Here is a 27,884-nt window from a genome sequence, read left to right as displayed (position 1 = left end):
TGACCTCAAAACTCTGAAGGCAGATTTCAGCTTGGCTTCTCAGTCCAGCCAACACAAAGATTCTTACCATTTGCTCATCCTCCTTGGCAGTCCAGGCAGGATTCTGGACGTGGACACCAGCCTCCTTCATCAGTCGCAACTGAACATGCTGTAGATATGCAGAGAAAGCCCTTCGAGCTTGCACTTTACTGTGGACCAAGAGAATCAGTCAGCTGTCTTTCGACTGGTAATGGGAAGAGTTACAGCTTGTGGACCAAAGTACAGTCAGCAAGGACCTCCTAGGTGCAAATATGCTGAAGAGCTCTCTAGGGAAGAACCACCCTGTCACCCCACCAGTATTTTCAAGGAGACCTTCAGGTCATCAAGATGGGGGAGGTATTGCATGAGATACAAAAGATGGCAGATGCTCTCTAAGTTCTAAGATCATCTCTAAAAATGGAATGCTCTCCTTGCCTTTTCACAGCCTTAGCTACTCTCCTCCAAAGGCCAATAACAGAAACATCAGCAAAAGTGTGTATTTTTAAACCAAATTCAAGACTCTCCCAGGCCTCTCTCTTCACAAGCATTTTGAACACCACAACAACAGACCATAAAATAAACAAAGGACTTGGTACTGGTGCCAGAGTTACAACAAAGGCCCTGCAATTCCCATTGGAAATGAAAGAATTAAATCTGTGAAATTGAGCTCTTTCCCTGCTGCCCAAAGACACAAACCAAATATCATTGAGCAAGGCACCACCGAAGAATGAAGGAACATCAGTAAAATCTGCTGTGCATCTGGTGGAACATGTCAACAAGCTGTGAGCGTGAACTGAGGAAAGGACTAGGGCAGGACTGGGAGGGCCATGTTGCTTCTCATTCCCTCGCAATGGCAGTCACTACAGCATATGCATCTGCTATGAGAGAAACTGCCGAAAGCCTTGCCTAATTCTGTTCACTGCTATCTTGGCCTAAACGCTCCTCTCCAACATTCTGCTCTCCCAGTCTCCATTCCTCCTTACAGTTTTTCCCACAGTTGCTACAAGCTGGCCCTTGAATTGCCAAGGAAAATTTCCTCTTTCCTTTTCATAAGAATGCAGAAGTAGTATGGGCTTTGGTGTCAGGGACAGATTCCCTTTCTATTACAGGCAATGTCCTCATCTTTTCTATAAAATTACCAAGTTTCATCTTAAAACAAACTAGTGGTTTTGACCCATTAGTTTCCTGGAATATTATTCAATAATTTACTTTTCTAATAATTAGAAAAATTCTTCACTACCCAGCCTATCTTCACTCATGAGCAGTTTATATTTGCTTTTTCTTTCTCCAACATTCTCCCGTATATTAAATAATTTCATCCCTGATGGGTTTCCTGCAGCAAATGTACTTATTAACAAATACATCTTTTTATGGTTTTCATTTTATTGGTATGAACTATCCACATCTTTCAGTGTCTTCTAACAAAGCACCCACACTGGTGACAAGATGAGACTGGCAGCTCCTCTCCATCTGTTCCAGCTCCAACTTACCGTCCGTGAACATGGGTGATAGTAACTGTACACAATACTCCACAAGAAGTCTCAGAAGTATCTTAAGTGATAAACCCTAGACCATTTGGTGTTTTCATGCATGCATGACAGAGCTCCACAAACCTCCTGTGATCAACAAGCATGCAAGATATTTTTCCTTATAATTAATTTCCAGTTGATGAACATCCTGCTGACAGAATTTCTGCTCCAAATTATTAGTTCTTAAAAGCATGCCTTTGCACTTTGTGCAACAGAATTTCATCCTAGTTATATTATTCCCATTCTCAAGGTCATCTAGTTCTTTCCATATTTATTCCACTACTTTTCTATCTGTGTAAGAATTGAAGTTAAATAAAACATATTAGAAGTATCCACACATCTACTTAAATAGGAGGTTTTGATGCTTCTGGAAGAGCATGCCCAGATGAAAGCCTGAGCAAATGATGAGTTCACAAGAGTCCCATACTAACATCCTCTGTGGATGGCTGTACCGGTACTGCAATAACTAAAACATGATAAAAATACCTCGTTACAATTTCTGTCTTCTAGGGAACTCTAGAATGCACAGCAGACCTTGTAACACCACCAAGTTCTGTATGCTGCTTGTTACTACAACCTTCTCTCTTCATATGTGAACAACTACCTTCTCTCTCCACATGTGGAACATCAAGACAACACTCCAAATCCTGACTTAGAACTAATACTTCATACATCAGGCCACCATATATCAGGAAAGGCTTTCCCCCACGAGCTCTCTAGGGCTGCCAGGTTTGGTTTAGGTGTAACTCAAGCATCTTGTGACCAGGAATTCGAGATTTGTGGTGGCAGGAACTAAGAAATTCCCGTTATCAACATCAGCACAGTAATACAGTTCTTTGTGGGCACCTGATACTTCTGTGATTACAAAACAGGAAATTGAAGCAGGTCCTTGTATAACACTGCCTGTCCTCCAGCACGTGGAATATCGAAACATGAAACCCTCAATGCAGGAACAAGTAACTGCCTTTTATTTATTTCCCTGGGAACGGCACAATTAGAGGAATATGCTTCATTTGGTTGTCACCTCTTCTTCACCAGTAGTACACAATGTGTAGAAGGCAGAAAAATTGCTTCATCAGGCCAATTAACGAACAGAGAGAAGTCCTACCACTTACAAGAACTAATCAAAACAGGCCTGGTTTATTTTACATTAAAATTTCATTACTTCAGCTCATATGCCTGTTGACCCCACAAGTAAAGCTTTCATTAATGACAGATCAGATGAGGCTAAACCCAGCACAATCCAGGAATATGAGATCACCACAAGCCTTTCACGCTTCTGTGGGGAACCCCAGCAGTACTGGGCGCTGAGAAAAATTCTGCCAGGAACAACAGATAGAGCTTACGTTATGCCAGGAGTCAGTTCTATATATATAGATGACAGCATTACCACGTTCATCCTCAAAACAGATTTCAGAATCTTCCCTGTCATGACAGCAAATGTCCTTGTCCCGAGAAGAAACCAGAATAATTCCCAAATCCATTTAATAATCCATAAATCCTTCCCAAAACTAAACTAGGAAAGCAACAATTATTTTCTCTACCTTTGGACACTTTTTACAAAAAGCATAATGCTGCTTCTTATCTAGAAGACATAAAATCCTCCTACACAGGTATCTGTGATCACTCTTTTTCTTGCCCTTCCTTTCCATTTGCGAGCAGACAGTTTTACTATCCATATTTAAGGAGGGGATGATGCTTCTAAACATCTAGTAGGAGCCTTGATAGTGTTATTCTACACAGGCTCCTCCAAGCAACAGAGCCATGGATCGGAACATACTCTGCTCCAAACTGTCATAATCAACAATAGGCAATGAGATGCTTCAGTAATTTGTCTCGCCTATCTTGTTCTCCAGAGGTGATGACCTTGACCAGAAATTATTATTAGAAGTAAAAATTCTATCACCAAAAAAATAAAAGCACAAAAATGAGAAAACCAATTTTATGGAGAGGCAGCACTGATGTATTCATGCCCAACCTTTCTTGGATAGTTTAATATATACAATTGGAATCAATCTTAAAAGTCTTTCCCAACCTTAATGATTCTATGTTTATATCCACTTCTTTGGAAACACAAAGTATGAAATTATGAATTTTAGGATTCAATAGTAGGCATCCTGCATTAAGACAGAGAGGCATTTTAGAAGCCCGAGTTGACCAAATAACAGCTTACATCACAAAATTAAAGAACAGCAATGGAAACTATGGCTTATACTTTATATTGATCTAACAGGTCAGGCATTTAGGTAAACCGTCAGTCACTACAACCATTGCCCTCCTGTGCCTACTAGTTGTGAAGGCAGCCCACAGTTAGACAAAAATCCAGGCCCTTTTCTCCAGGGACCTCTTATCTCCCCACACTCGTTCACAATGCAGCACTAAGTGTACCTCCTCCATATTTTCACCAATATTAGCTCTAGTCAAAACTTAAGACAATACACAGAAATTTCTCACCTCAGGTTTCCATGCTTTTGAAGAACCTGCAGCAAGTTAAACTGAGATTCTGAGTCTGATTTTTGAACAAACTGGTCTCCATTTCCAGTCTTCTTGTCAAATTCTTTTGGCAAGCCCTCCTTACAAGTAGTTTTCACCAAGCTGGAGAGCTTTGGTTTGCTTTTCACCTGGGTGCCCGAAAGTGAGTCAACAGTTCTACCTAGCTCTTTATCTTCTTCTGCATCAAGCTCTTCTTCCTCCTCACCTTCTGTGTCCAACTTGAGGGACAGCTTTGTTGGTTTTGATGTCCCTGTAGTAGAGAAGAAATCACCTATGCTGGTTAAGAAAGAAAGAAATAGGGAAGACTGTCCTGCTATTTACACATTTTGGTTTACTTCTGCCCTTCTAGCAGAAGAGTTTAGAACACGATCATCTTAGAGTAGCATCTTTAAGTATAGCTGCCTTTGATTCTTTCTGTCTTTCTGCTTGTGCATCAAACAGTTGAGAAGCCCATTTTCCCAACATCAGAGAAAACAGACTAGAACTCTTGTCTTAACATTACAAATAAAAAAAAAATTAAAAAAGAAACAGGCATATTCCTACATTTTATCCCGATTCTCACAAATACTGGCATACATAGTCATACTCGATGTATATAGTCATTTTTGTATTTTTATGTGTCAGAAAAAACAAAGCTACAGAATCTTAACTTCCACGTGTCAATAAAGATCACATACCTTAACACAGCACCAAAAAGCATTTTATAAAATACAATCTCTCCCACTGCAGTCAGTATCAAATAGCTACTATAAAGAGTTTAGATAACGGCATCAGGTACAGCCACTTTAAGAATCATTCATCTTTGTATGCTTCAAAGTTTTTCCCACGTCAGCTGGAAAAGAATTTCTCTCATTCCAGCTGCTGTAGAGGAGAGAACTAGCCTAGAAAGTCCAAAGTTTTCATGTTTCTCTGAAAAGCTGGAAGACTATAGAGGCATGTATACCACGGCACCCTTGTACCCAAAATGCAACCACGAGCTCATCTTCAGGTAAATATTGATTACCTTTAGTTCTACACATGGGAATATGGAATGGTGGGAATGAAATTCTAAGCACTGAGAAGGCAGGAAGCTCAGAATAGGAATGAAGTGAAAACTATTAACGCTTTAAATGAAAGCTACTGACTTCAACCATTGAATTTTATCAGGGACTATGAAAGTCAGAACAACCCTATTCACACACATTTAAAATTAAAAATTTAACAGCTTGCTAGTTTTTGACTAGCTACTCATCTAAGACTTTAGCCATGCATACCTGATGATTTTGTCCGTGCTGCCCTAGCCTTGCCATGACATCGCTGGCGTTTCCGTAGCTCCAGTGAAACAAGCTTTCTCTCATAAAATGGAGCATGAGAATCTACAGCTTCCAGCCTCATATCCAGCCTTCCATTAAGACCTGCTCTGGGAAGCATAATACACAGACATCCTCAATCTCCCTTTATACTTCTCTCTGATGATTCAAGACATTTTGTAGTAGATTAAATTTCTTCAAGAAACAGTTTTCCTAACACAAGGAAGAAATATTTATGATCAGACCAACTTCACTCTACCTAAAGCCTGCAAATGTTTGAAGGGAGTCTTGCAAGTACTTCACAGAACACCATCTCTCAAAGCCCCAAAATGCACTTATCTAGTGTCATGCTTTCATGATTGAGCAGCATCTGTCCACCATGTAGCAGCTGAAGGCACAATTAATAGGGAAAACTGAATTTCAAGAGAACAGAACAATGGAGAGGAGTGGGAAAAGAACACATGGACACGAGTACAGTCTTCTGAACCTTTGATGCAGACAGTTTGTTCTCCACTATTTGGTCAGAGAAAAGAATTTTAACATAATCTAAAAAATGACAACCTTTGTACAAGACCTGCTTAAATCAAGGGAGGAGCCCCATTGGATTCCTTAAGGGAGACAAACGTAACTTTCTGCCAGTATACAAAGATCCAGCATTTGGGATCTTTTGAGAGCGCTCAATGATGAAGATTATCAATATGGCAGGAGTGTCATAGTACGAAGGCTAAGTGGTCAATTTTAAGATTCAATCCAACAAAACTTAAGCTGTCCACGCAGAATCACAGAATGGTTTGGATTGGAAGGGACCATGAAGGTCATCTAGTCCAACCTCCCTGCAGCAAGCAGTTATGTCTTCAACTGGATCAGGTTGTTCATAGCCCTATGCAACCTGGCCTTGAATGTTTCCAGGAATGGAGCATCTACCACATCTCCGGGAAACCTGAGCTAGTGTTGCACCACCCTCATATAAAAAAATGTCTTCCTTATACCCCAGTCTAAACCTACCCTCTTTTAGTTTAAAACCATCACATCCTTGTCCTATTGTAACAGGCCCTGCTAAAATTTTTGTCCCCCTTTGAGTACTGTAAGTCTGCAATAAGGTCTCCCCAGAGCTTTCAATTCTCCAGGCTGAACAACGCCAACTCTCAAAGCGTTTCCTCACAGGAGAAGTATTCCACCCCCCTGGTAATGTTTGTGGCCCTCCTCTGGACCTGCTTCAACAGGTCCATGTCTTTCCTGTGCTGAGGGCTCCAGAGATGGATACAGTACTCCAGGTGGGGTCTCATCAGAGCCCCCAAAGAATCACCTCCCTTGGCCTGCTGGCAACACGTCCTTTGATGTAGCCCCAGATACAGTTGGATTTCTGGGCTGCAAGTACACATTGCTGGTCATGTCCAGCTTTTCATCCACCAGTACTCCCAAATCCTTCTCGGCAGGGCTGTTCTCAATCCCTTCAATCCTAGCTTGTATTGATACCAGGGTTGCAGGACCTTGCACTTGGCTTTGTTGAACCTCATGAGGTTCATATGGGCCCACTTCTTGAGCTTGTCCAGGTTCCTCTGTAAGATATCCCATCCCATACGCTGGCATTCTCTTCACGCACTGTACTTTCTTTACTAAAATCAGTTTGATGGCTTTCAGGTAGAAAAGGTATTGACAATGGACTTAAGAGGATGAAGCTGCAGAAAATCTAAACTGAGAATAAATTCTACAACGTACAAATTATTTAATTAGAAGCTATTTACCGAGATCTCCCAGTGATAAAGTCTCCTCTCAGCTTGCCCCTGCAAAGGGAAAAAAAGAAAAAAAATCACTTCTGTTTTGGATCACTGACTGGATTATAAAGCCTCCAAAGTCTTTCACATTTACAATGAAAAGGACAAATTTACATAATTCCTTGTGTTTCTGTCTTAAAGGAGGAGGAAAAAAGGCTCCAAAAGAGGAAATCTAAGCAGCTGTTCTACAGTTGATGCTTGCATCTGCGTGGCTTAAATTGGAGAAAGCATCATCTGGAAGTGCCCTCTAGACACATCCCTGAAAATATGCAGGAAAGCAAAAACATCATACAGTATTGATGCAGGAAAAGCTTCCGTAAATATTGTCTCCTCAATCAGAAACCTTATCATTACTCTGCAGTTACTTGACTGTGGATCCTAAACTTTGATAATAACAACTATTGAGAAGGATGGGTTTTAAAGTGGAAGATATTGCACACAACTCTCAGTGGAAGTTCAGTCAGCAGCATGAACTGCCATTTCCACCCAAGCACAATTCAGAGAAAAAGGGATCAAATCATGCTTGTACAGGTCGAGGGATAGGAATACCAAACCTTTGGAGTAAATTTCAGTGCTTACTTTACATGAGGACTGTGGAGGTTTTTGCAGGCCGAAGGACACAGGGAAACAGAGGCTGTCCTTGAAAGATGTTGGCTGAGAGAAGAAGAAACACGAAGAAGGCATGAACAGTTAGTCTTAGCCAACTGTATAACACCATGTCGCATGCCTGGCCTAGGCACGGGAACAAGTAGCAAAAACAATCAATCATCGTAAAGAAAAACGGCATGTGTTCTTACTAGTCAACATATATAAAGGAGTCATTAAGCCTAAATAAAGGTCTTCTGCTCATCAGGCAGTAATCCGTGCATCAAACCCCTCAGAGGACAAGCTCCAATGTGACTGTAAATTTGAAAGAAAAGGCAATAAGCAAGCACCACCAATAATCCCTTCACAGAGAAGCCTACGCACTTGAAGATTTTTCAGCTTTATAGTAATCTTTTTACACCAATGATTCCCATATCTTTTGCATATTGTCCTTTTCGCCCTTAGACTCAGAAGCACAACATGCAAAAATGTGAGAAACCTCCACAGACACTGGCACACTAGAAAAGAGATGCACAACTACTACCACCCATATAAATCACAGGGAGTGACCAGTATTTATAACATTAGGTACGTATGAAATCAATCCTTTTCATGCTGTTTGTGCCACTTGCCTCCCTCTCAAGAAGAAAAGTTTTCTACCTGTCCTGAAACAGATGTGTAGCCAGCATGTAGTTCATTGATGTCTTGTGCTCTAAAAAGGATCTAGAAAAAAAAATACAAGATATATCAAGATAGATCTCACATAATACAGCATAATACAGAAATAAGTTATCTATAAAAAACATCTCAGAAGTGGATGGAGACAATATGCTACACTGTAACTGAAAAGAGGAGGGAGCTATCCATTTTCCAGCTGAAGCTCCTGGTGAGCCAAGAGACAGAGAAACGTCACAGACTAGAAAAAAAAATCAGAAAAGTGTAATATTATGGTTTTGGATGAATGACGAAGTATATAGTATGTGCAGCTCCAGGATATAAAAACAGATAGCAGGAATGGATTATCTGAAGATATTTTTATTCTGACAGAAAAGCAACACCAGAAATGATGCTTGATACCTTTCCATGAGGTGCAGTTAGACAAAGCGGCTGCAGTTAAAAACAAGGGATCAAAAAAGCATCCTCAACACTAAAACTCTACCAAACCCCTCAATATGTGACTCCCCTATTGCTAAGCTGGTTGATTTATATATATCCGACACAGAATATCTCTCAACATAGAGCATCAATGCAGCACCGAGCCATTCTATTGGATTCTTATTCTTACCCATAATGGTCCCATGTTAGTGGAGTAGGGAATATTCGGACAAAGCCACCTCTCCGTTCATCTTCCTCTCTCACTCGACGAAGAACATTTATCTTGGAATAAAAATAGAAAAAAATACTCAGCAAAATAGATAAAAGAAAAAAGAACCCTAGAAAAATCTGAGTTTCAGAGGACAAGACTATTACTGGAGTCCTGGGAGTAAACTGGATACAAACAATATTCTTAAGCAATTTTATTTTGTATTGAAATTTTGAGTCTATCACTACTTGGAGCACATTCATACGACTGGCATGACTGAGTGCAAGAGCAGTAGCAGTAGCAAAACTCATGCATTTGCCCTTTACTGAGCAAATGACCCCACATATAGCATGAAAGCCAAGGTAAATAAAAGATACTTAATAGCCTACTCACCTGCTCCATGGAGAGACCTAGCACAGAGCTGCCTTGCCTTCCTGTTGCTTTTTCCCTGCCTGAGGGCACTAGGGTTTTAATTTCAGCATCACTGGCAGACGGAGGACGGGTACGCTGTAGAGACAGTGTGAATCCAGATTTTTCCCTTATCCTCTCTTAACTTACTTTAAAAAAGTTACACTTAAATTCCAGGACCCAATTCCCAGCTGAATCTACACTCCAGAGTACTACAGTCAGAATTCAAAATTCCACACTCCAGCTGCTGAGGAGTCCATATCCCAGTGAGCACTAGTTGTGAGTATCCAAGTTCCTAATTTTTAGCACAGCAGAAGTTACAACTTGGGCACCAGTGCCAGTGTTTACATCCCTGGACCCTTCCAGAAAAACATGAAACATATTCAAAAGCACCAAAGCCAGGATTTCGCACAGAAAAATCCTCACCCGAGTGGCACAGCATTCACATTCACAGGCCCCAAACACACCTGGATTCACAGCTCAATGATATCAGAACCATGACTATCTGTTCCAGCTGTGTTGCTACAGCAGAACAACAGAACTGTAATTCACTGATGAGAGAAAGTTGCAGGAAAATTAAGTTCACCTGATATTTTTTTGTTACTATACTGCCAGATCTCAACTTGCTACTTTTTGCATTTACTGGACATATCTTCTGTAAGTACACAGATATATCATGCAAATTTGCATATATATGCAAATTTTAAAAATAAGAAAAGAAATCATTTGCAAGCAGCCTCTCCAAGCTCACTCTTAGCCTGATGGGCAGTCCTGATCAATTCTAGCAAAGGACAGGAATTTAAAATGTCTTCAGATAAGCAGGATTATAAAACCTTAAAAGTCGAGCAAGACTGCAGTCTTTGAACACGTTCTCAAGTGCATTTTAGCTGGTTTTGGGCCCAGTTCAGATGAACTCCCTCTGTAAAAATAGCATTAAAAGAGTCCAGCTGAGATGGTTGCATGCCTTTATATAAAATTCAGATTTTCTTTCAGCTCTATACTGAGCAAAGAATGCACAGAGAGACTTCTTAATTCAGAAAGAAGAACAAAACATGACAGAAATTTTACACTGAATATCCTATACTGGTTAGATAGAAATAAAACTCATGGCAAGATCAGGTTGTAACCTTATTGGTAAGGATTGATTTGAATTCCATTCTTTGTTTCATTAGAAACTGCAGGCAGCTATTCAGAATCTGCAAATGAAGCAATTTCAAGAGTAACAGATGTTGCACTAAAAGGGGTTACACTGCAGTGACCTGCACTGAAAGATCCAAAGAGAAAACAGATGTAGCAGGTGCCAGCTGAAACATTTTGTTAGGCCTGACAAAAATTTATTAAAACAAGAGAAAACAAGACAATCCAAATGAGAAGAAATAAAGATGTCAGTAGTCACCCAGGTTTACTTGATGCTGTAGATAGCATTAAGTTCAAAGGCTTTTAGTCTTCCTCAGCTTTCCTCCATTTCAAAAGCACAGCTCAACAACATTGCTTAATAACTTCCTCTAAAATCCCCAACTAGGTAAACTCCACTTCAAAACCATTTCCTGACATTACCGTAACAATCATCATGCGAGAACTGCTGCTCAAAAATAGCATTACAGGAAATTGTTCATCCTATCAGATGATCTCCTTCACTGAGGAAATACTTCAATGAAGTAATCTCCATTTTCTTTACACAATGGAGACAATTTCATTCCTTACAAACAAAAATATGTATGCTTGTGTATTTACAGCTCTGGCTCCTACAACTAGTGAAACTCTGGCTCCCACCTGACAACAAACTACGCTACTGCCAAAATGCTAAAGAAAAACTCCAACTGTACTGGACTTCCTGCACAAATATTTTCCAGCGTTTCACTGCAGAATTCTCTGTGGTTGTAGCACAGAAACGCCTCCAAATTCATAAAGATCTTGTTTCCTCTTTGACTCAGCTTATCTTTAAAAGTATAGATAAATCCAACCACTTTGTTTTCTCTCCAAATTCTGCAAGCATCTCTGGTTCCCACATCATGATTCTAATTATACTAAGCACTGACAGGAGCTGGCACAAGGATTCTTCCTATTCTCTGTGAAACCTCATTACTCACAAGACTCTTTCCTCTTAGCCTCATCTAAACTTACAGAGAATGACATAAACGGCAGCACACAGAATGAATTGGGTTCTCAAGATTATTCCATCTGTCCTACCTTCCTTCCTGCTGGGAAACCTCAAAAAAGGGAGTCATCACTGCTATGTTTGTGCATGAAGCCCAGCAGCAAATTAATGCCTGGCCATGTCCCCACACAGCCAGGTGCTCAGAATTGTAAACTAACATTGATTTGTCCATGTGGTTTCCAAGAAGGGTGCTAAATATGACATTTGGAAAGGTGGATCCGTCTGACTTCACAGTAGTTCTACATTATTCCATTATCTTTAATAAATCCTTCTTATCTCTGTATCTGTTTTGACACAGTCACCTGAAGAAAACTGCAAAATTTGAGTGTACTATCTCACAGCTAATAAATACTTATCTTACGGAATCATCTGAATTTTGTCAACATAGATTTACCTGTACTATCTTTTTCATTCAGACTTATTCCATCTCCTGCAGTACACAAGATAAACTAATCCTCCTCCTCCCTTTTGGTGTGGCACTGCTATTTGCTGCTGTTCTTTCACTGGCTCTTCCTTTGCTTTTCAATGACCTACCAAATCCAGTACACTGAGCTGACACGGCCTTCATCATTTATGACCAGAGTGACAACTTTATCTTTAAACATCTATATCCAATTTCATTAAAATGCAGTTCAGAGTACTTGTAAGGCTTACAGACTTTGAGGTATTTGACCCAGCTCACCCTGACTCTTGGATCACCTCATCTACTCTTCTTTTTAAAGCTGTTAGAACTAATGTGTTTTTCCAACCTTTCATTTTGTCACATGGAAATATATATCAGTACCTACTCATCTTCTCTTTTCTTGTTGACTTCAACTCCCACCAGGCCACTTAGCTGCAAAATATATTTTGGGACCAATTGCACCAGAAATTGTACTAGGTAACATCTGAAACTGTGTCCCTTATATGGGTGAAAGGAGCTGAAGGGTACTTACCAATCTGGTGTTTGCTGTTTGTGCCTGTGCAGAAACAGGATGCTGTAAGAGACACACCAAGAGAATAAAAACTTTGTGTTCTCCAAGACACTACCATCCCTGCTTGAGTTGCAGAGGAGTGGTGAGTACCCTAAAGAAAAAGGGTATAACTGAAGTCCAGAGATATAGTTAAAAGCTTCTATCATCTCAGTTCAGATCTTCCTCATATCATCCACAAACACATCCTGTCCCCATTCCAAAATCAGCACTAATCCTAACCTCAGATATGCTCAGCTGCACAGAATGCATCTGGATATACATATAATTTTCAAAAGCACATAGAAAAGAGCTCTGCAGGATGGATGAATGAACTCAATGCTTGTGACCCAATTTCATATTTTTTTTAAGATAAGAGTTACCCAGAGGAAAGTATTTAATAGCCATGCATTAAGAAGAAACAGATGATGTCAAGTAGAATTGTTCATAGAATTTAGTTTAATTTTATCAACAATATTCCAGTTCTTGCAGAGAAACACGATGCTAAATAGCATTCCCAAACAGGTGTAGAAAAATCAGCAGAACATCAAAAAAGTTCCCTATATTACTTATCTGATATCAGGCCTAAAAATCAAGACCAGTTTAATGACAGGAGTAGTTTCAAAAGAAAACTATTACAAGAGCTTAGATTTTTCTTGCATTCGTTGGTATTCAGGCTGCCTCTCTCATCTCAAGTGCCCAAGAGGAGAAATTGGTGTAAGAAAGGATTCTGAAGAGACACATCTATCATTCCTAGCTGTACCACTGCCAAGTTCTTCTCTATAATTGGTCTATACAAATCAGGTCGAGGACCCTTTATTGTTTACGATTAATTGAAAGAACCCAAAACAACAATAAGTTACAAAGGAAGCAGCTAAATTATTCATTTCCCTGTAGAGAGTCAAACCAAGGAATTGCACCAGGAATTTGCAGCCCAGTCTGGTGAAACTGAGAAAACAGAATAACTACCTCACGTTCAGGAACACTGGTATCAGCACTTCTTTCCCAAGAAGCAACTTTTACAATGATTAAACATGACCAAAAGCTTAAGACATCATGAAGAAGTCAAGAAAAACAGTAGAGGTTCGAAGTACCCTTTGCTACTGAGAATGTGAACAGAAGTATCAGAGATCCAACAAGCTGAGATAAAATGTATTCAGCAGAGAGCAGGCCAAAACATTCTTGAACCATGAAAAGATCTATACACCTATTTAGCCATGGGATTTGCATTTAGGCACTTAAGATAAATATGCTATCAAACTTTTATCATAGGATTAAAAGCCTGTTCCTGGTAAACATAGGTAAGAGGGACACCTGTCCCAAAAGATAAATTAATTCCACCTCATCACCACTGCTCTGTCTTACGAATCTGCAAATTTCACCTTACATCTATTTGTGTTTCTTTAGGCAAATCAAATCTATAAGTTTAAAGCCTCCTTAAAATTCAGTGCTTCCCAACAACTCAATTTTCTGAGATTGTTTTATATATTTTTTTCCAGATAAAAGATAAAAACCATCAGGATCTGACTGCATTACTCCAGGAAAGAAGGTTACTTTTTCTGGAATGTTTCCTAACTTATCTTTTGTCTGCCACAAAGAGCACCTTTATGGTCAGAGGGATCTATATGAAAATATATCTACTAAATTAGCCTTAGAAGCTTTGGACTCAGCCACGCATCCTACAAGTACTCAAATCTCACCTTTCCAATTATTAACCTCTCTCCCAGTGACTCAAGACTCCAAGCTTTAGAAGAAGCAAAACATTGCAATTTCTGTAAGTTCTACCTATGCACAAATGGATAGTGTATTAGTACTCTGTCACTGTAGAAAAATGACTTCTCATTTCATAACTGAACTTGAGATACATAGCCATGCTGCATGTCTCTCACAGGAGCATATGCATCAGCTCTTGAGAGCACTGCGATACACCACTTGTCTATTTGCCTGAGGAGAAATGCATTTGAAAGTCCAAATGACATAAGGGATCTCCCTGTCTTTTGTGAGTGCTCTGCTTCCACAGACATTTATGGAATCCCTCATAGCCAAATGCCCTTCAGCATTACAGTGCTAAGAAAGTACTATTGTAGCAAAAAGGTAATGGACAGTCACAGCAAGTCACGAGGATCCATGGAAAAGGAAGTGAAAGATTCCAGGAGTGAATGGTAAAGAAGCCTTAAATTTCAAATGCAAAAGAGCTCTTTCTGCCTAGAAAGAGGTCTTGAAGACATTCATAAAGCTCTAGGGTTCTGGAAGCTTACTGCCCACAACAAAACACACGCAGCTGAACAGCCCATAGCTCAGGCACATCCCCCAGGTGCCTTCTGTAGTTACGCTAGAAATTCAGATGACCTCTCTCACTCATTGGCTCTCACCTGTGAGCCAAATTCAGTAAGTATTATTTTCCTGCTATCCTCCTCAGCTCTGCCTTGTTGAAGTCACTTACCTGCAGCTTCTGGTATGGATTTCTCCTGACAGATTCAGATGAATGATAAATGGCCCGGCTTGACCGCCGGCCTGGATCCTGGCACACAAAGCCTATGAGCATCAGGAACCAAATGAGAATTTTAAGATAGGCAAACCCTGGAATATAAACTTAGCAATCCTATTAATGATCTCAGTCTATACATAATCTTCCTATCCCTATCCAAGAAACAAAAACGATGCTTTTCTTTTTTATACTTTGCTTCATTTAATCCCAAACTGTACATTGTATTACATTGTTTAATAACTTACTTCAAACGTTGAGGAACTTGCTTTGAAACCAAGTACTTAAATCAATATGATAGGTTACTGAATAGCAGCAGAGAGATAAGATCTGTTTCTTAAACAACTGAGCAGACCATGATGACAATTCTGCTCTTCTAGTATTAGGACTAAGTTGTGTCAAGTAACTGAACCAAGAGGTATGAGGGATGTCTAAAAGCTGCTGTGCATTACAGAGTCGTGCAACTTTCACAGTCATGACACAGTATAACCAGAACTCACACGTTCAACCTAAAAAAATATGCATGAATACTCACTCTGAGGGCTAAGCAGAAGTCACTTGCTAAGGAAAAAGAGCAATGTCTTCAAATACCAAGCAAGGAACTTTTAATACCACCTAAGCAGCACAAATAGATTACTTTAAAGGTAAAATATCCACACAACTTCACAGTGCCAAATACAGTTGCTCTCCTTAACTAGAGTTCTTTTCTATTATACCTACCTAATAACATGCAGCTCATAAACCTATCTTTCACTGGTTTTAAATGAGGGAAAGATTGAAGGAGCTTTTTGTTACACTCACCTACAAGAGTGAACATATCTGAGAGCATGCTAGCTTTGATCTTCAGGTCCAAAGGAGCATCACTATCCCCACATGCAACAGAGGACAAGAGAAATTATTTGTCTGGCATTAAATGAGAGGAATGCATCAATATCCAAGATATCATACAATTAAGTTTCTCTGTATTAGTCCTTAACACAGACATAATCAACATGGGAAGAAAACTAGGTGACTTCCATACATACAAAGACAAAACAGTAACAGATGGCTTTAGCCATCTAATGCAAAAACACACAGCCTTGTTTTAGCTCTGCTTAACTAGAAATATTTTATTAGAATGTATCTGTGCTACATTTCATGGAGTAGATAACAGCTGCAGCCATAGAATTCTTAAAAACCACAATCAACTATGCTTTTTCCACATAAAATCATAAAATCAGATGGGTTAGTTCTAATGGATGGGAACAAATTATTAGGGAAGGTGATAGATATGAAGAGGTAACAGTGGGGACAAATGGGAAGCATTCATCATTTATTCAATGGATAACAAAAATAAAAAAAGAAATCAATTAATACAGCTCAGATCAGATAGGCAAAGTCTGATTCCTTGGGATGAGGGCAATTGGAAATATATAATTTAAAACTTATTTATACCGTCATAATTGAAATCTTACTCACAGTACTACAAAAGTTTATTGTGCATCTATGCTCCTACGAAGTTAAATAGTATCCCAAAAAACATACATAGCTGGAGATCTACAAAAATAAGTCCTCAAGTTCCATTACAGTATCAGGGTCAGCATAAAGGCCATGACAACACTCACTCTTTAGATTTTAGCTAAAAAGAGAGTACTAGACAAAAAAATTGAGCCCAAGCATATATCTACATCTTCAAGCCAAGCATAGTGTCTGAATTCTGATTAGACTCCAAAATCTTTAAGTTTCTACTCAGCCAAGCAGATTAAAACACGACACAATAGCCTGGAGAGTTTCAAAACTTGTCTCTGATGGGAGATTATGAAGTGTTAATAATAATGACGGACTGTGGAGGAAAAATAATTAAAAAGAAAATGGATTCCCAACTGGGAAAGTTCTTTCAAAACTTATTGCTGCAATAAGTTTGTTTATGCAAAGAGAAAAGCAAAGGACTATCCTCTCTGTCAGTTAGCACTGGAACAAATACTCAGCAGGCATGGCGAAATCATGCCCTCCTAGGACCACAAGTTTCAAGGACAACCATCTCTAGCAACGATTCCAGCCTCATTAAATTGGGAATCACTTACCAGGCCAATGATGGGGATAGGTTCACTTCCAACAGCCAGGGCTTAAGAGTGTCATCAATAAGGACATCAAAACCATAAAGCTCTGAAAACACAGCAGACACTGCACGTTTACCTTACTGCACCTTTAAACATCCAGGTAATGTCCAACATTAGTCTATCAGGTCATTTCTAGCTATATAATTCATGTTAAATCCAGGGCTGAATAAATAGTAACATTCCACAAGTGGGAAATTTAACTTCCTTACAATCAAGATTAAATATATTCTCTTTGTAGGGGAAAGACAGAAGCAGAAATTGAGTCTTAGAAAAATATCATCTAGAAAAATAAACTCTGCTGTGCACAAACTGTAGTTCATGCAGTCCTCTACTACTTGTTTTCACATAGAACTGATAAGCACAGTAGGTCCAATCTACTTCTTCCACTGAATCCTGGAAACAAACAGAACACCATTCTCCTTTCTGCTTTTTAATTCCTATATTCATTTTTTCCAGTCAGAAAAATTTGCTTCTTTCAAGCATCAGCTTCTTTTCAGTTAATCCTCTATGTTTTTCTGCAATATTCTTGTGGGAGTACAAGAGTCTTCTCCCTGGCAGCTCCATCTACATGGACAACCCCTTGTAACCCTTTATCTTATTGACAGCTTGCCACTTTGCAGCAAACCACTTTAGAAATATTCTTCCCTTACTTTCTAAACATTCATAACATATTACATCTGCTAGATGTATTCTGTTCTACACAGGTCAGATTGAAGCCAGCTTCCCATTCCGAGTCTGATGTTACTAGTTCACTCTATACATGTTCTCTCCAGTTTGGAAAGAATTGCTAGAAGGATGCTACACAAAGACCAGTGTAAATAAGAAGTTGGCGTTAATGCAAGTTCCTCTTCCCGTATTAAGAAATGCAGTTAATGATCATCAGGGCAGGGTAACTTATGCACAGTTTTCAAAACATTGCAGAACACTGTATTGGTAGAGGAGGTTTTCCATGGAATTAAGCAGTTCCCTAGTGCCTGGAGTGAAAGTAGGAGAATTTCTTTGCCATGCTACCCTCCTTGAGTTCTGGCTTTAGCCTTTTGTCGCCTGCCTGACATTGACGCTGGCTGTGGGGAACTGGACTGCTTGACAAGATCTTCCTATGCAGACAGCTGTGTGAGAGCTCATGTAGCCAATAACGGGAAATTAATGAGCTGCAGGGGGAACTTGGAAGGGGAGGAAATGGCAGTAGAGTGAATATTGCCTGCTCACTTTTCTAGACTGTGTAGCCAGACATTGAGTGGGAAGCAAAATAGCAGAGAGTTAAGGAGTTGGTTCACTCCAAAGAAATGAGGCTGAATCTACATTTGGCTTTCTTGTTCCCCAGACCCAAAAAGCTACAGTAGAGGGGAAAGGAGGAGGGGCGATTGTAAGTGTAAACACTAGCAAAGCATTTTGACCAGGAGAAACTACTGATTGTTTTAATACATTATTTCAAAATACAATTTCAGGTTTGGTTACTGTGACCCTCAACAGCATAGCAAACTCCACTGGACAGGCAGCTCATGCCCGGAGACAGAGAAGCAATGAGTGGGCCTGTGGCAGCTGCAGGTCTGCAACCTCCTAGCCCCGGTCAGGAAGCAGAGAATTTTTTGACTAGCCGCCGCTTCTTTTGCTGCTGGCCATTCCCTCCCTCTGCCCCTCGAAGGACCTTTGCTAGTATTTTGGCTCCTCTGACTTCGTCCTCCTCTCCCACACTTTTCTCCCTTCCAAACCACTTGCTTTTTAAACCTCCCTCTTTCCCACCCAGTTACTAGCCTAATCCATCGACTTTTACAAATACATATGGGAAGTTTCTTGACCTTACTAGCCCTGACGACGCTGCTGATGCTTTACACTCTTTTCCCTTGTGTCTGCCTTTATTAGGACACTAAGCTCTTCAGGGTATCCCTGTTAACTCAATTCCATTGTAAAACATGGAAATTTAATGCCATCTGCAATGCCTTAGGGTCTCCTAGGAAGACTCCACTGCTTTTCCATAATGCCCCAAGTTTCATCTATTCTAGGTCATACCTACCACTCCTAGACAGATGCCTTGATGTCTGTGCTACCTCAGGGCATCAGGAGCTGTGCCATATCCATGTTCTGACAACAGAATCAAGCCTCACAGGTTCCCACATAGGGCTTAGCACAAACTGATTCTCAAGTCTGCCTGGGATACTAGGGCACAAATAGAAAACAAATTACTTGTGGTTTCCACTATCCTAGAAGCATCTCCTTGGCCCCCTTCCACTTTTGGAAAAAGCACTACCTAGATTAAACACAGAAGTATCCTTTTTACTGTGAAGCTCCACCATCACCTGTAAATGTAAATACAAAGGCAGCACAAAGATGTATAGTCACTTGAGCATAGCAAAATCAGAAGTATAACCTCTTCAGTTAACAGCTTAAGCAAGACTGCGCTTTCCCTCTGTAGAGGGAGTAAAGAAAATAGTATGACTGAAAGAGAAACACATGCAACACATGCCTCAGGCAGTGGCCATGGTAGGTTTATCACAACTCCCCTTGCACCAGTATTGCTATTAAGGGCAGAATAAGAAACTAAGAAACAAAATTTCCACAGTGCCTTCCCTTGCTTTCCTCCTCTTGCTACTACAATCCACAGTAAGATGTTTCACCCTTGCAGTTCACTAAAGAGGTTGGAAGTGTATCAGGCGGTACCAGCTGTTGCCACGGCTCAGCAGGAACAGCCTGCCTCTCCCCTCCGTCCCCCACAGAGCCACTGCTGATCAAGCTTCCCATCCTCCCACCAGGAGAGCTAACTTCAGACCAAAGTCTAAAAGCAACATTTCAGCCAGAGACTTCTTTGACAATGTCATTACTTAAGACTAAGAAAAAGTCTAGAGACATGGTCTCAAGCTTTTTTGGTTCTGGTCAAGTACCCTGGATTCCAAGCTTGGCTTATAATCCTGTTGAAGACTGCACTGGTGCTCTCTTTTAGAAAATAATCCCCAAAGAATTTGCTGTTCTCTAAGTGTAGAAACTAAGCCACAATTGATAGCCTGGTAGTGCAAACAATGCTTTCATGATTTTGCATAGAATTAATAAGCTCAATTCCTAGAGGGTCGCTGTAATTCTGGTCTTTGTTTTCAGTTTGTTCACTGGGGAAAAAGCAGCAGCTCTGCTGCAAAGTACGTATTCTGCAACTGACTTGAGGCAGCCTGAGGTTATGAAGGGACACATATACACTGAAAATAAAAGCTGCACAGCATGCAATTCTTCAGCTTTAAAAAAAACAAACAAAAAAAACCCCCAAAAAACGCAACACCCCCCCAAAAAAAAAAACCAAACAAAAAACAACCCAATTGCCTCATTTTAAGAAGGAACATATTTACAGACATTCCTAATGCAAGGAACCACACCTGTGGCACTGAAATCCAAGTCTTCGCTTTTTCTTTCCTACTGTTTCTGTGCTTTATATAAAGGTATCCTGCAGGCGATGCTTACAGACAGCATGTATTAAAGAGATTAATTTCAAAAAGTTAACCATGCTACAATTCCATGCAATGCATCAACCAGTCAGTGCAAGGGAGATAAACTTCTAAGAGTACAGTGATGGGCATAGTGCTTTATCAGACATATTACCAAACTTGAGTCTTCAGAGACTACACAGTATTTTGTAAATAAACTCCACTACTTTATCCATCGATGAACTCCCTCATTTTATCTAGTGACGGTACATTACCTGCGTCAAATCTGGTAGAGCGCATCTTAACAGCTATGGGGACACGAACAAATCTACATCTTCAGGGCTATCACAGTCAGGTTCCAAATCATTCCCATTATGCTACAAAAGGCCAGCATAATAGTTCAGGGTTTGATAAGCAAAAGGCCACATAATGTCATATCAAATAATAGAACAGAAGCCTCTACTGTGGACACCAAAGGCTTTAGGGAAAGTACTGCTGCTGTAGTCTTGTGGGGGGATTTGCCTTAGAATCCAGATAATACAGCTTAATTCCCTTTTTTAGAGCTGAGAACAGCTTCCTAAAGAAATCAGAAAGCCTCTGCAGCAACAGCGATCCTGACTCTTTCAGCTGAACTCTAGATGCTAACTCATCAACACTCAGATATCGTCTAGAGCTACAAAGTCACAAGTGAGGAAAACAGTGCAGGGACAGACCTCTGCTCCTACAGGAGCTATCACTAGAAGACCTATCCCTTGAACTTGTTTTACTCTTCAGGCTCAGCTGACAGTTTTGTTAAATTCTGGAGATACAGTTATATTGCAAAACCTACCCTGGCACACTGGATCATCAAGAGATCTGTCACGAAAGGTGCAGGGCTCCTAAATGCGGTGGTAGCCAGATCACTCTAAGGACAACGTTTTTCAGATTCAAGACAGCATCTTTACATATTGGCCTTAAAGCAAAAGACTTACAGTAAGGATATAAAAATAGAATACATTAAGCTTTGCAAAAAAGATAAGTGTAAGGAATACCTGTTATACTTTTCCATGGCATGTCATCTATGAAAGCAGAAAAAGACAGAGGATACATGTATGATATATGTATGGCTGTCCTAGGCAGGGACTCACCTATACTCGTGTCAAGCATGTCTGCCCAGAAACTACCTAAGAATCTCAAGTTTTCAGTGTCCCACAAAAATCATTAGGGAGCAGGCCAGCAGTGTTCAATACTACAAAAGGCTCCCACAAACAGGTCTACTACTATCACTAAAAAAATTAAATGCTGATGAAGAATAGCAATATTGATGGCTGAGAATTGGTGATTAGATACAAATCAAGACTTTGGCCATTTAGCCCGAGGTCAGCACCACTCAAGTAGTGCAATGGTTTATAGTTTGCTCTATATCATCTTAATGTAGACATGATTAGTAGCATGAGCCTGGCCAATTCAGCCTTAGGACACAGGAGCAGCGAAACAAGAAAATCATTGCTTTGATAGGATCAACATGCCTATGATTCTATCTCTGCCTTGCCTTCGTGATTTCAAAATAGCTCAACAGTGTTGCCACTGGGTTGACTAGAGCTGGGAATGAAACAGGCAACTCCCATCTATTGCTTTTTCAGGATGCTGGCATTAAAAATAATAATAATAAAAAAAAATTAGAGTGCTACGCTTACTTGCCTTCATTTCATCCCCTACTATTTTTAAGACTCTGAAAGCAGGCCTCACTGCATTTTCTAGCCTACCTAAAAGTGCTTACTTCAGAAGGGAGAACAACGCAGTCCATAACTGGCTTGGGAATATACATTTCTGTAGTACCTCCTGCTTCCACAGAGAGATATCATGTTACTCAAAGTCAGGGCAAAATCCAGTTTCTCTTAAAGAAAGCTCCAAAGATAACCAACAACTCAACTGCTGTCCTGCTTCAACACAACACAGTGGTTTGGACTCCTGCAGTACACCCTCCTCTGGAGCTACCGGATAAAAAAATTTTTACTTGCAGCTTAAATCTTAAATAAGGAATTATTAGCTAATAATTAAGAACAAACCAGAAGCTTGAGAACACATTGTTAGTAAAGGTGCACGATCAAGGTTGCAACAAAATCAAGCGGTACTCCGTGATGCACTTCAGAGGAACAAAACTACTGAGCATGTCAAGTCCTCTGGGAATTGATTATTACTACAATGCAGTAAACAGCTCCCACAACATGGCCAAAAGGAGACTATGATCTTTCCACAAATTGTCAGCAGCACTGTGCTTTGACACTAGAAAAAGATTCATCCTGACCTACCACTCTCACTTTCTGGGCAAGCATGGCAGTTGGAACCATACAGACTGTCTCATGAGTCTTATTTTAGAATATGAAAAAAGCCACAAATAGAGTCCCTTCCCTTAAATCTAGGGGGAAAAAAACATATAACATAAAAAAAAAATTTTGGGAAAGGAATAAAGGACCACAGCAGCACCAAACTGTTAGTGGGCAGCCTAACGGAGACAAGTACGTACTTTTGATTTAATTTTTAGCAAGAAGGTGGCAGTTGGGCTGGAGTCCTAGTTCTCTGAACAGCATTACAAAGACTAGAGTAGAATACACATTAAGTTAGTCATTTTTCTAGAAGCTTTCCAAACAAGGCCTACTTCTGTATCTCAATCTCACCTACAGGTTTCTGAAGTCTCAGAAAATTGTCAGTCCTTCTTAGGACACACATGCAGGTTCATTGTCCATAGACAACAACAAAAAAAAAAAAAAAAAAGTTCTTGGGAGCCTCTGCACGCTGCCTCAAAATCTTGATTCCTAGTTTTCTCCCTCATTAACAGCCATGAACTCCACCATGAAATATTTCCAGTTAGAAAAACTGCCTTTTTTACAACAGGGTTAAAATTGTTAGAACCAAAGAGTGTCAGAACAAGACATGCGGATGAAGAATAGGCCATGCATCATGACAAGAGCCATTCAAATCCTTGGGACAAGGACCACCACTTAATTGTGGGGGAAGGTGGCAGAAAGTACTGAGCTCTGGAAATGCTTCAGGCTCCCTAAGGAAGCAGTATGGCTCCTACTTAAGCTCTCTTTCCTGGGAAGCTCTTAATTTATGTTTACACTGAAATAAATGGAACAAAACAGTTTATTTGTGGGGGACCATCTAAGAGGGTGGTTAGTGCAGCCCTGGGGAGGCAGCAGGAAGTGGGATAACCTCAGAGCGAGGCCCAGCAGAAAGCACGAGGAACATTAGTTTCCACACACACAGCTCAGAGGAATCTAGAGACACAACAGAGGGAAGAAAAGGGAGAAGCAAAAAAAGAGGCAGTTGAAGTTTTTTGGTGTGCTTTTTTAATTAATCCAGTTGTTGATATTTCTGGAGTAGGTGATAAACTGCTACTTCACTAAAACTACTAACTAACCCATAAATCCCCATGCGTGCCAAGATTCTCCAACTTTGTTCAAAGTCATCGGTGTCAGTCAGGAGAAGCTAAGGGCAAAGAGGTAGCTAGTTTGGCAGGTAACTAAACAACACAACAGCAATGGCTCCTCCTTGATTCTTGACTGTCTCATCACCCAGATATCCAAAGATGACAGCATTTATGTTAGAGTTTTGAAAGTTGCAGAACTGTCAATACCCAAGTGCAATGCAGAGACCACACAAATAGATTTACCTGTCACAACTAGTTTTAAAATAAGTCCTGATACCTCAACCAAGCTTGGTCTTCAGTTTAAGCACTGATTGAGACTAATTCTAGTCTCACCTACCCTGTCCTGAAACTCCATCTTCATGCATGTATCCACATGAGCAAAGGGCGGCTAAGAGCAGGAGGAGGCCTCTTTAGGGAAGACTGAGAAGCAGCCACTGGTAAGCAGGAGAAGGCACACTGTGGTACCAGCCGCTGCTTTCTGGACCTCATCCCAGCATCTGCTGCCAGCGAGTTCTGAAATCCTTCTGCCAGCACATAGTTCTGCATCCAGCTTCTGCTTGAAACAGGCTTTGACGCCACCATGTGGTACTCTCACACAAGCACAAGCCCAGAAGCATTACCAACACTCATTTTAGGCACTGCATTACACATTTCTCCCTACCCTCAGATGCATGTAGGACAATAATTCAGAACTACTTTGGGCGAGATGGCTCCATAGAAAACACTAAATGCTTTAAAGGCATGTTTAAACATCCACTGCCATGCTTTTCAAGGGCAGTAACTTGAATTTCAACTTTCCAGCACTTCCCCACTTCCTTTTCCAGTCCCTTTTCATTATCCCATTTTATAACACAAGGTTCTGATGAATGACACTGGTCCAGGGGCAACTGTAATTCTACATTACAGAAGTCTATACTGAGTTAAAAAAAACAAAGCAAAACAATATTGTGCTTCCTTGCAAGAGGGAATACATGTTTCTCTTCAGCATCACTTTCAAACAGTACTCAAGCAAACCAAAGATGCTCCCAATGCCTTACCAAAGCAGCTGCCACGATGTGAAAGGAAAGTTTTACAAGCTGTGGCAATGGCCAGCTCAGCAGAAAGTACAGTCTTGATAATCAGGTCTTCCACGCTGGCCATCAGTGCTGCAAGGAGGGGAGAAAAAAGGAAAGAAGTGGATTGTGAAGTAGTGCACAACATCTAAAAAAGCATGAGAACATGCGTATGGACAGATAACTGTGCATAAAAGCATGTGAGAGCCTATGGATGACAAAGCAATGATGTTCAGAAATCCATGCAAGCATAAGTATATAGATACATGCATAAATATCCTTGTGCAAAAATACTCACAAATGAACATGATAAAAGTGAGTATATGTACAGTGCAAATAAGCAGAAACATGTGGCAAGCACATCAGCACAAGTCAGCTGGAGTCTGATCACCACCCACTCAGAGCATTAGGAAGGATTAAACGAGTGGGTTAGTGAGATAAAGCCCTTAAACTACAGAGAATAAACCACAGCCACTGAGATATAAAATTTTTTTTGTGGACTTTTATGAGGTAACTGTTATGTGATGTTGCACCTTCCTCTAAAGCAGCTGTTCCCATATCATAATTCACAAATCACTCCAAAATTATGACTGGTGACAGCTCCCAATCCTGCCGATCTACAGATAATCTGCAGTTTCAGTAAGGAAGCTCTCTCTCCAGCTCCTGTATGAGCCTGTAAACTAGAGTTCAGGTACAGGAACCTGAGCTGACAGAGGGAGCAAAAGGCACGAAAAGATGCACGTTAGCTGTAGACCTGGATTCTGCACTGTGCTTGGGATGAGTCATGCAATAGGAAGGACACCACACTTAGTTCCTGTTTTCAAGGACAAGCAAAAGAGAAGTGAGAAGAGGAGGGAATGAAGAAACACTGGAGTACAGGTCTGAAAAGTTAGTAGGGATGATAGGGCAGCCTTCCCTACCCCTTGAAGGGAGCCCAAGCAAACACACAAGACCTCCAGCAAACCCACACAGACACAGGGTAATCCCTGCCCCAAGGGACAGCTAGTACAAACCACTTGACTAGAGAGTTCAATTTAGGCCTACAATTACTATTTCTCTTGTTCAGATGATGGCACACAAGCAAATTCAGATGTGAACTTCTGCGCCAGAGGACAATCAAGTGGAAGCAACATAGCATGGGAATTTCTAAGTGCACATAAACACCCCAGAGCACAAAAATCTTGCCAGCCCAGATAATGTCAGCACTTTCAATCCAGCATCTGCCTCCATATGACCAGAACTAGATGCATCAGAGAAAGGTGCAAGAAACCTTGTAATGGATAGTTAGAGAAACCTCTCCTTTCATTGCTCAAAGTTTATTTAATTAAAGAGGGCATGTTTTATACTTAAGGTTGGGGAGTGGTATGGAAATGTATCAACTGAAGTATCTATGCATATGCAGCCTACTGAAAAAATACAGTGCAAGTAACTGGACAGCCATGCACACATATGATGGGGAAAAAGTCTACTTCCATCTGAAAGCCAGATTCAAACCCTTCCTCCAACATCTAAGTGGCCCCTGGCAACAATATGGGCATAGCTGCTATCAGTAATCTTACTTATGCATCAATATCGCAGATAATTTCTCCCTTAAGGGATATAACTGGATTCTGCTCTGCAGATGCATTTACTCCCAGCAAACCTGGCAAATGTGTGGAAGAGGGAGCTATTTTATATGAAACACAGACTGAAATGAAAACACCCAGCAAAAACCTGAGCCATGGAAAGATGACACCACATCCAAGAGTCATTCAAACTGGCACCGTTCTCCCGAGGTTGGTCACTCATCAGGCTGAACAGGCCATAGGAGCAGTAGAGGGAGGGAAGCTTTTAGAAGGAAGGGAATGACCTTAAGAAACGGGAAATGTAGGTAAAATATTAAGAAACACACCCTGAGAAAGCCTTGGAATATTATTTGAAATAGGGAAAGTGTAGGACTCATCTCTGGGGATAGAACTCATTTCTAGGGATAGAGAATAAATGCACAGCTCCAGAGAGAAAGCTGTAAGGAACAACGCTTCCCTCCACCCTGCTCTGGTGCTAAATGGGACTCACAGGGGTTATTCCCTGACTTCTTCGGATTTGCATTAGTGAGATGATAAAGAGCCAACAAAGGAATAAAAGAGCAAGATCTGTACTGACCTGCAGTGTCTCTCCCCTTTTGTTTTAAGTACCTCAGCATTGCGCTCATGCTCCACTTGTTTCCATAATCCTCTACTTCAGGATCATCACAGCTAAAAATAAATGAAAGAAGCAAGCTGACACCACTGGCCTACCTCTATGGACTTCCACCAGGAACTCAGGGAAATTAACCCAACCTCTAAGCGTGGTAAGCACATCGAGAGAGGTGATTCTGCTCTACTCTGCTCTCGTGAGACCCCACCTGGATTACTGCGTCCACTTCTGGAATCCTCAACATAAGAAGGATATGGAACTGTTGGAACAGGTCCAGAGGAGGGCCATGAAGATGATTAGAGGGCTGGAGCACCTCCCCTACAAGGACAGGCTGAGAGAGTTGGGCTTCTTCAGCCTGGAGAAGAGAAGCCTACAGGGAGAACTTATAGCAGCCTTCCAGTACCTGAAAGGGGCTACAAGAAAACTGAGGAGGAACTTTTTACAAAGGCATGTAGTGATAGGATGAGGGGGAATGGCTTCCAATTGGAGGGGGCAAGATTTAGTATAGACATCAGGAAGAAATCTTTCACAATGTGGGTGGTGAGGCACTGGCACAGGCTGCCCAGGGAAGTTGTGGCTGCCCCATCCCTTGCAGTGTTCAAGGCCAGGTTGGATGGGGCCTTAAGCAGCCTGGTCTGGTGGGAGGTGTCCCTGCCCATGGCAGGGGGCTTGGAACTGGACGATCTTTAAGGCCCCTTCCAACCCAAACTATTCTATGATTCTAGAGATCGAGTTCCATTTCCCAG

General features: G+C 40.8%; 1 protein-coding gene across 5 annotated transcripts in view; it reads right to left on the bottom strand.

The window, feature by feature from the left end:
* The window catches only part of TTLL5 (tubulin tyrosine ligase like 5), a 135,827-nt gene that overhangs the window by 85,354 nt on the left and 22,589 nt on the right, over positions 1-27,884 (bottom strand). For all 5 annotated transcript variants that reach the window (XR_011337553.1, XM_069858581.1, XM_069858578.1 and 2 more), the window contains exons 10-23: positions 27,106-27,197; positions 24,949-25,056; positions 17,057-17,138; positions 15,795-15,856; positions 14,952-15,043; positions 12,494-12,535; positions 9,386-9,499; positions 8,975-9,066; positions 8,350-8,412; positions 7,684-7,758; positions 7,075-7,113; positions 5,294-5,439; positions 4,002-4,290; positions 68-188 (exon numbers count right to left, since the gene is read on the bottom strand). Coding sequence is in view for 4 of the 5 variants with exons in the window: in XM_069858581.1 (XP_069714682.1) it covers positions 68-188; positions 4,002-4,290; positions 5,294-5,439; positions 7,075-7,113; positions 7,684-7,758; positions 8,350-8,412; positions 8,975-9,066; positions 9,386-9,499; positions 12,494-12,535; positions 14,952-15,043; positions 15,795-15,856; positions 17,057-17,138; positions 24,949-25,056; positions 27,106-27,197 (1,417 nt within the window). In the remaining variant the exon portion in view is untranslated. The remainder of the gene's footprint in view (positions 1-67; positions 189-4,001; positions 4,291-5,293; positions 5,440-7,074; positions 7,114-7,683; positions 7,759-8,349; positions 8,413-8,974; positions 9,067-9,385; positions 9,500-12,493; positions 12,536-14,951; positions 15,044-15,794; positions 15,857-17,056; positions 17,139-24,948; positions 25,057-27,105; positions 27,198-27,884) is intronic.

Source organism: Phaenicophaeus curvirostris, chromosome 5 (assembly GCF_032191515.1).
Source record: "Phaenicophaeus curvirostris isolate KB17595 chromosome 5, BPBGC_Pcur_1.0, whole genome shotgun sequence".
In the NCBI taxonomy this organism is placed as follows: Eukaryota; Metazoa; Chordata; class Aves; order Cuculiformes; family Cuculidae; genus Phaenicophaeus; species Phaenicophaeus curvirostris.
The sequence above is the reverse complement of the archived record's forward strand: the minus strand, read 5'-3'. Positions and strand labels throughout refer to the sequence as shown.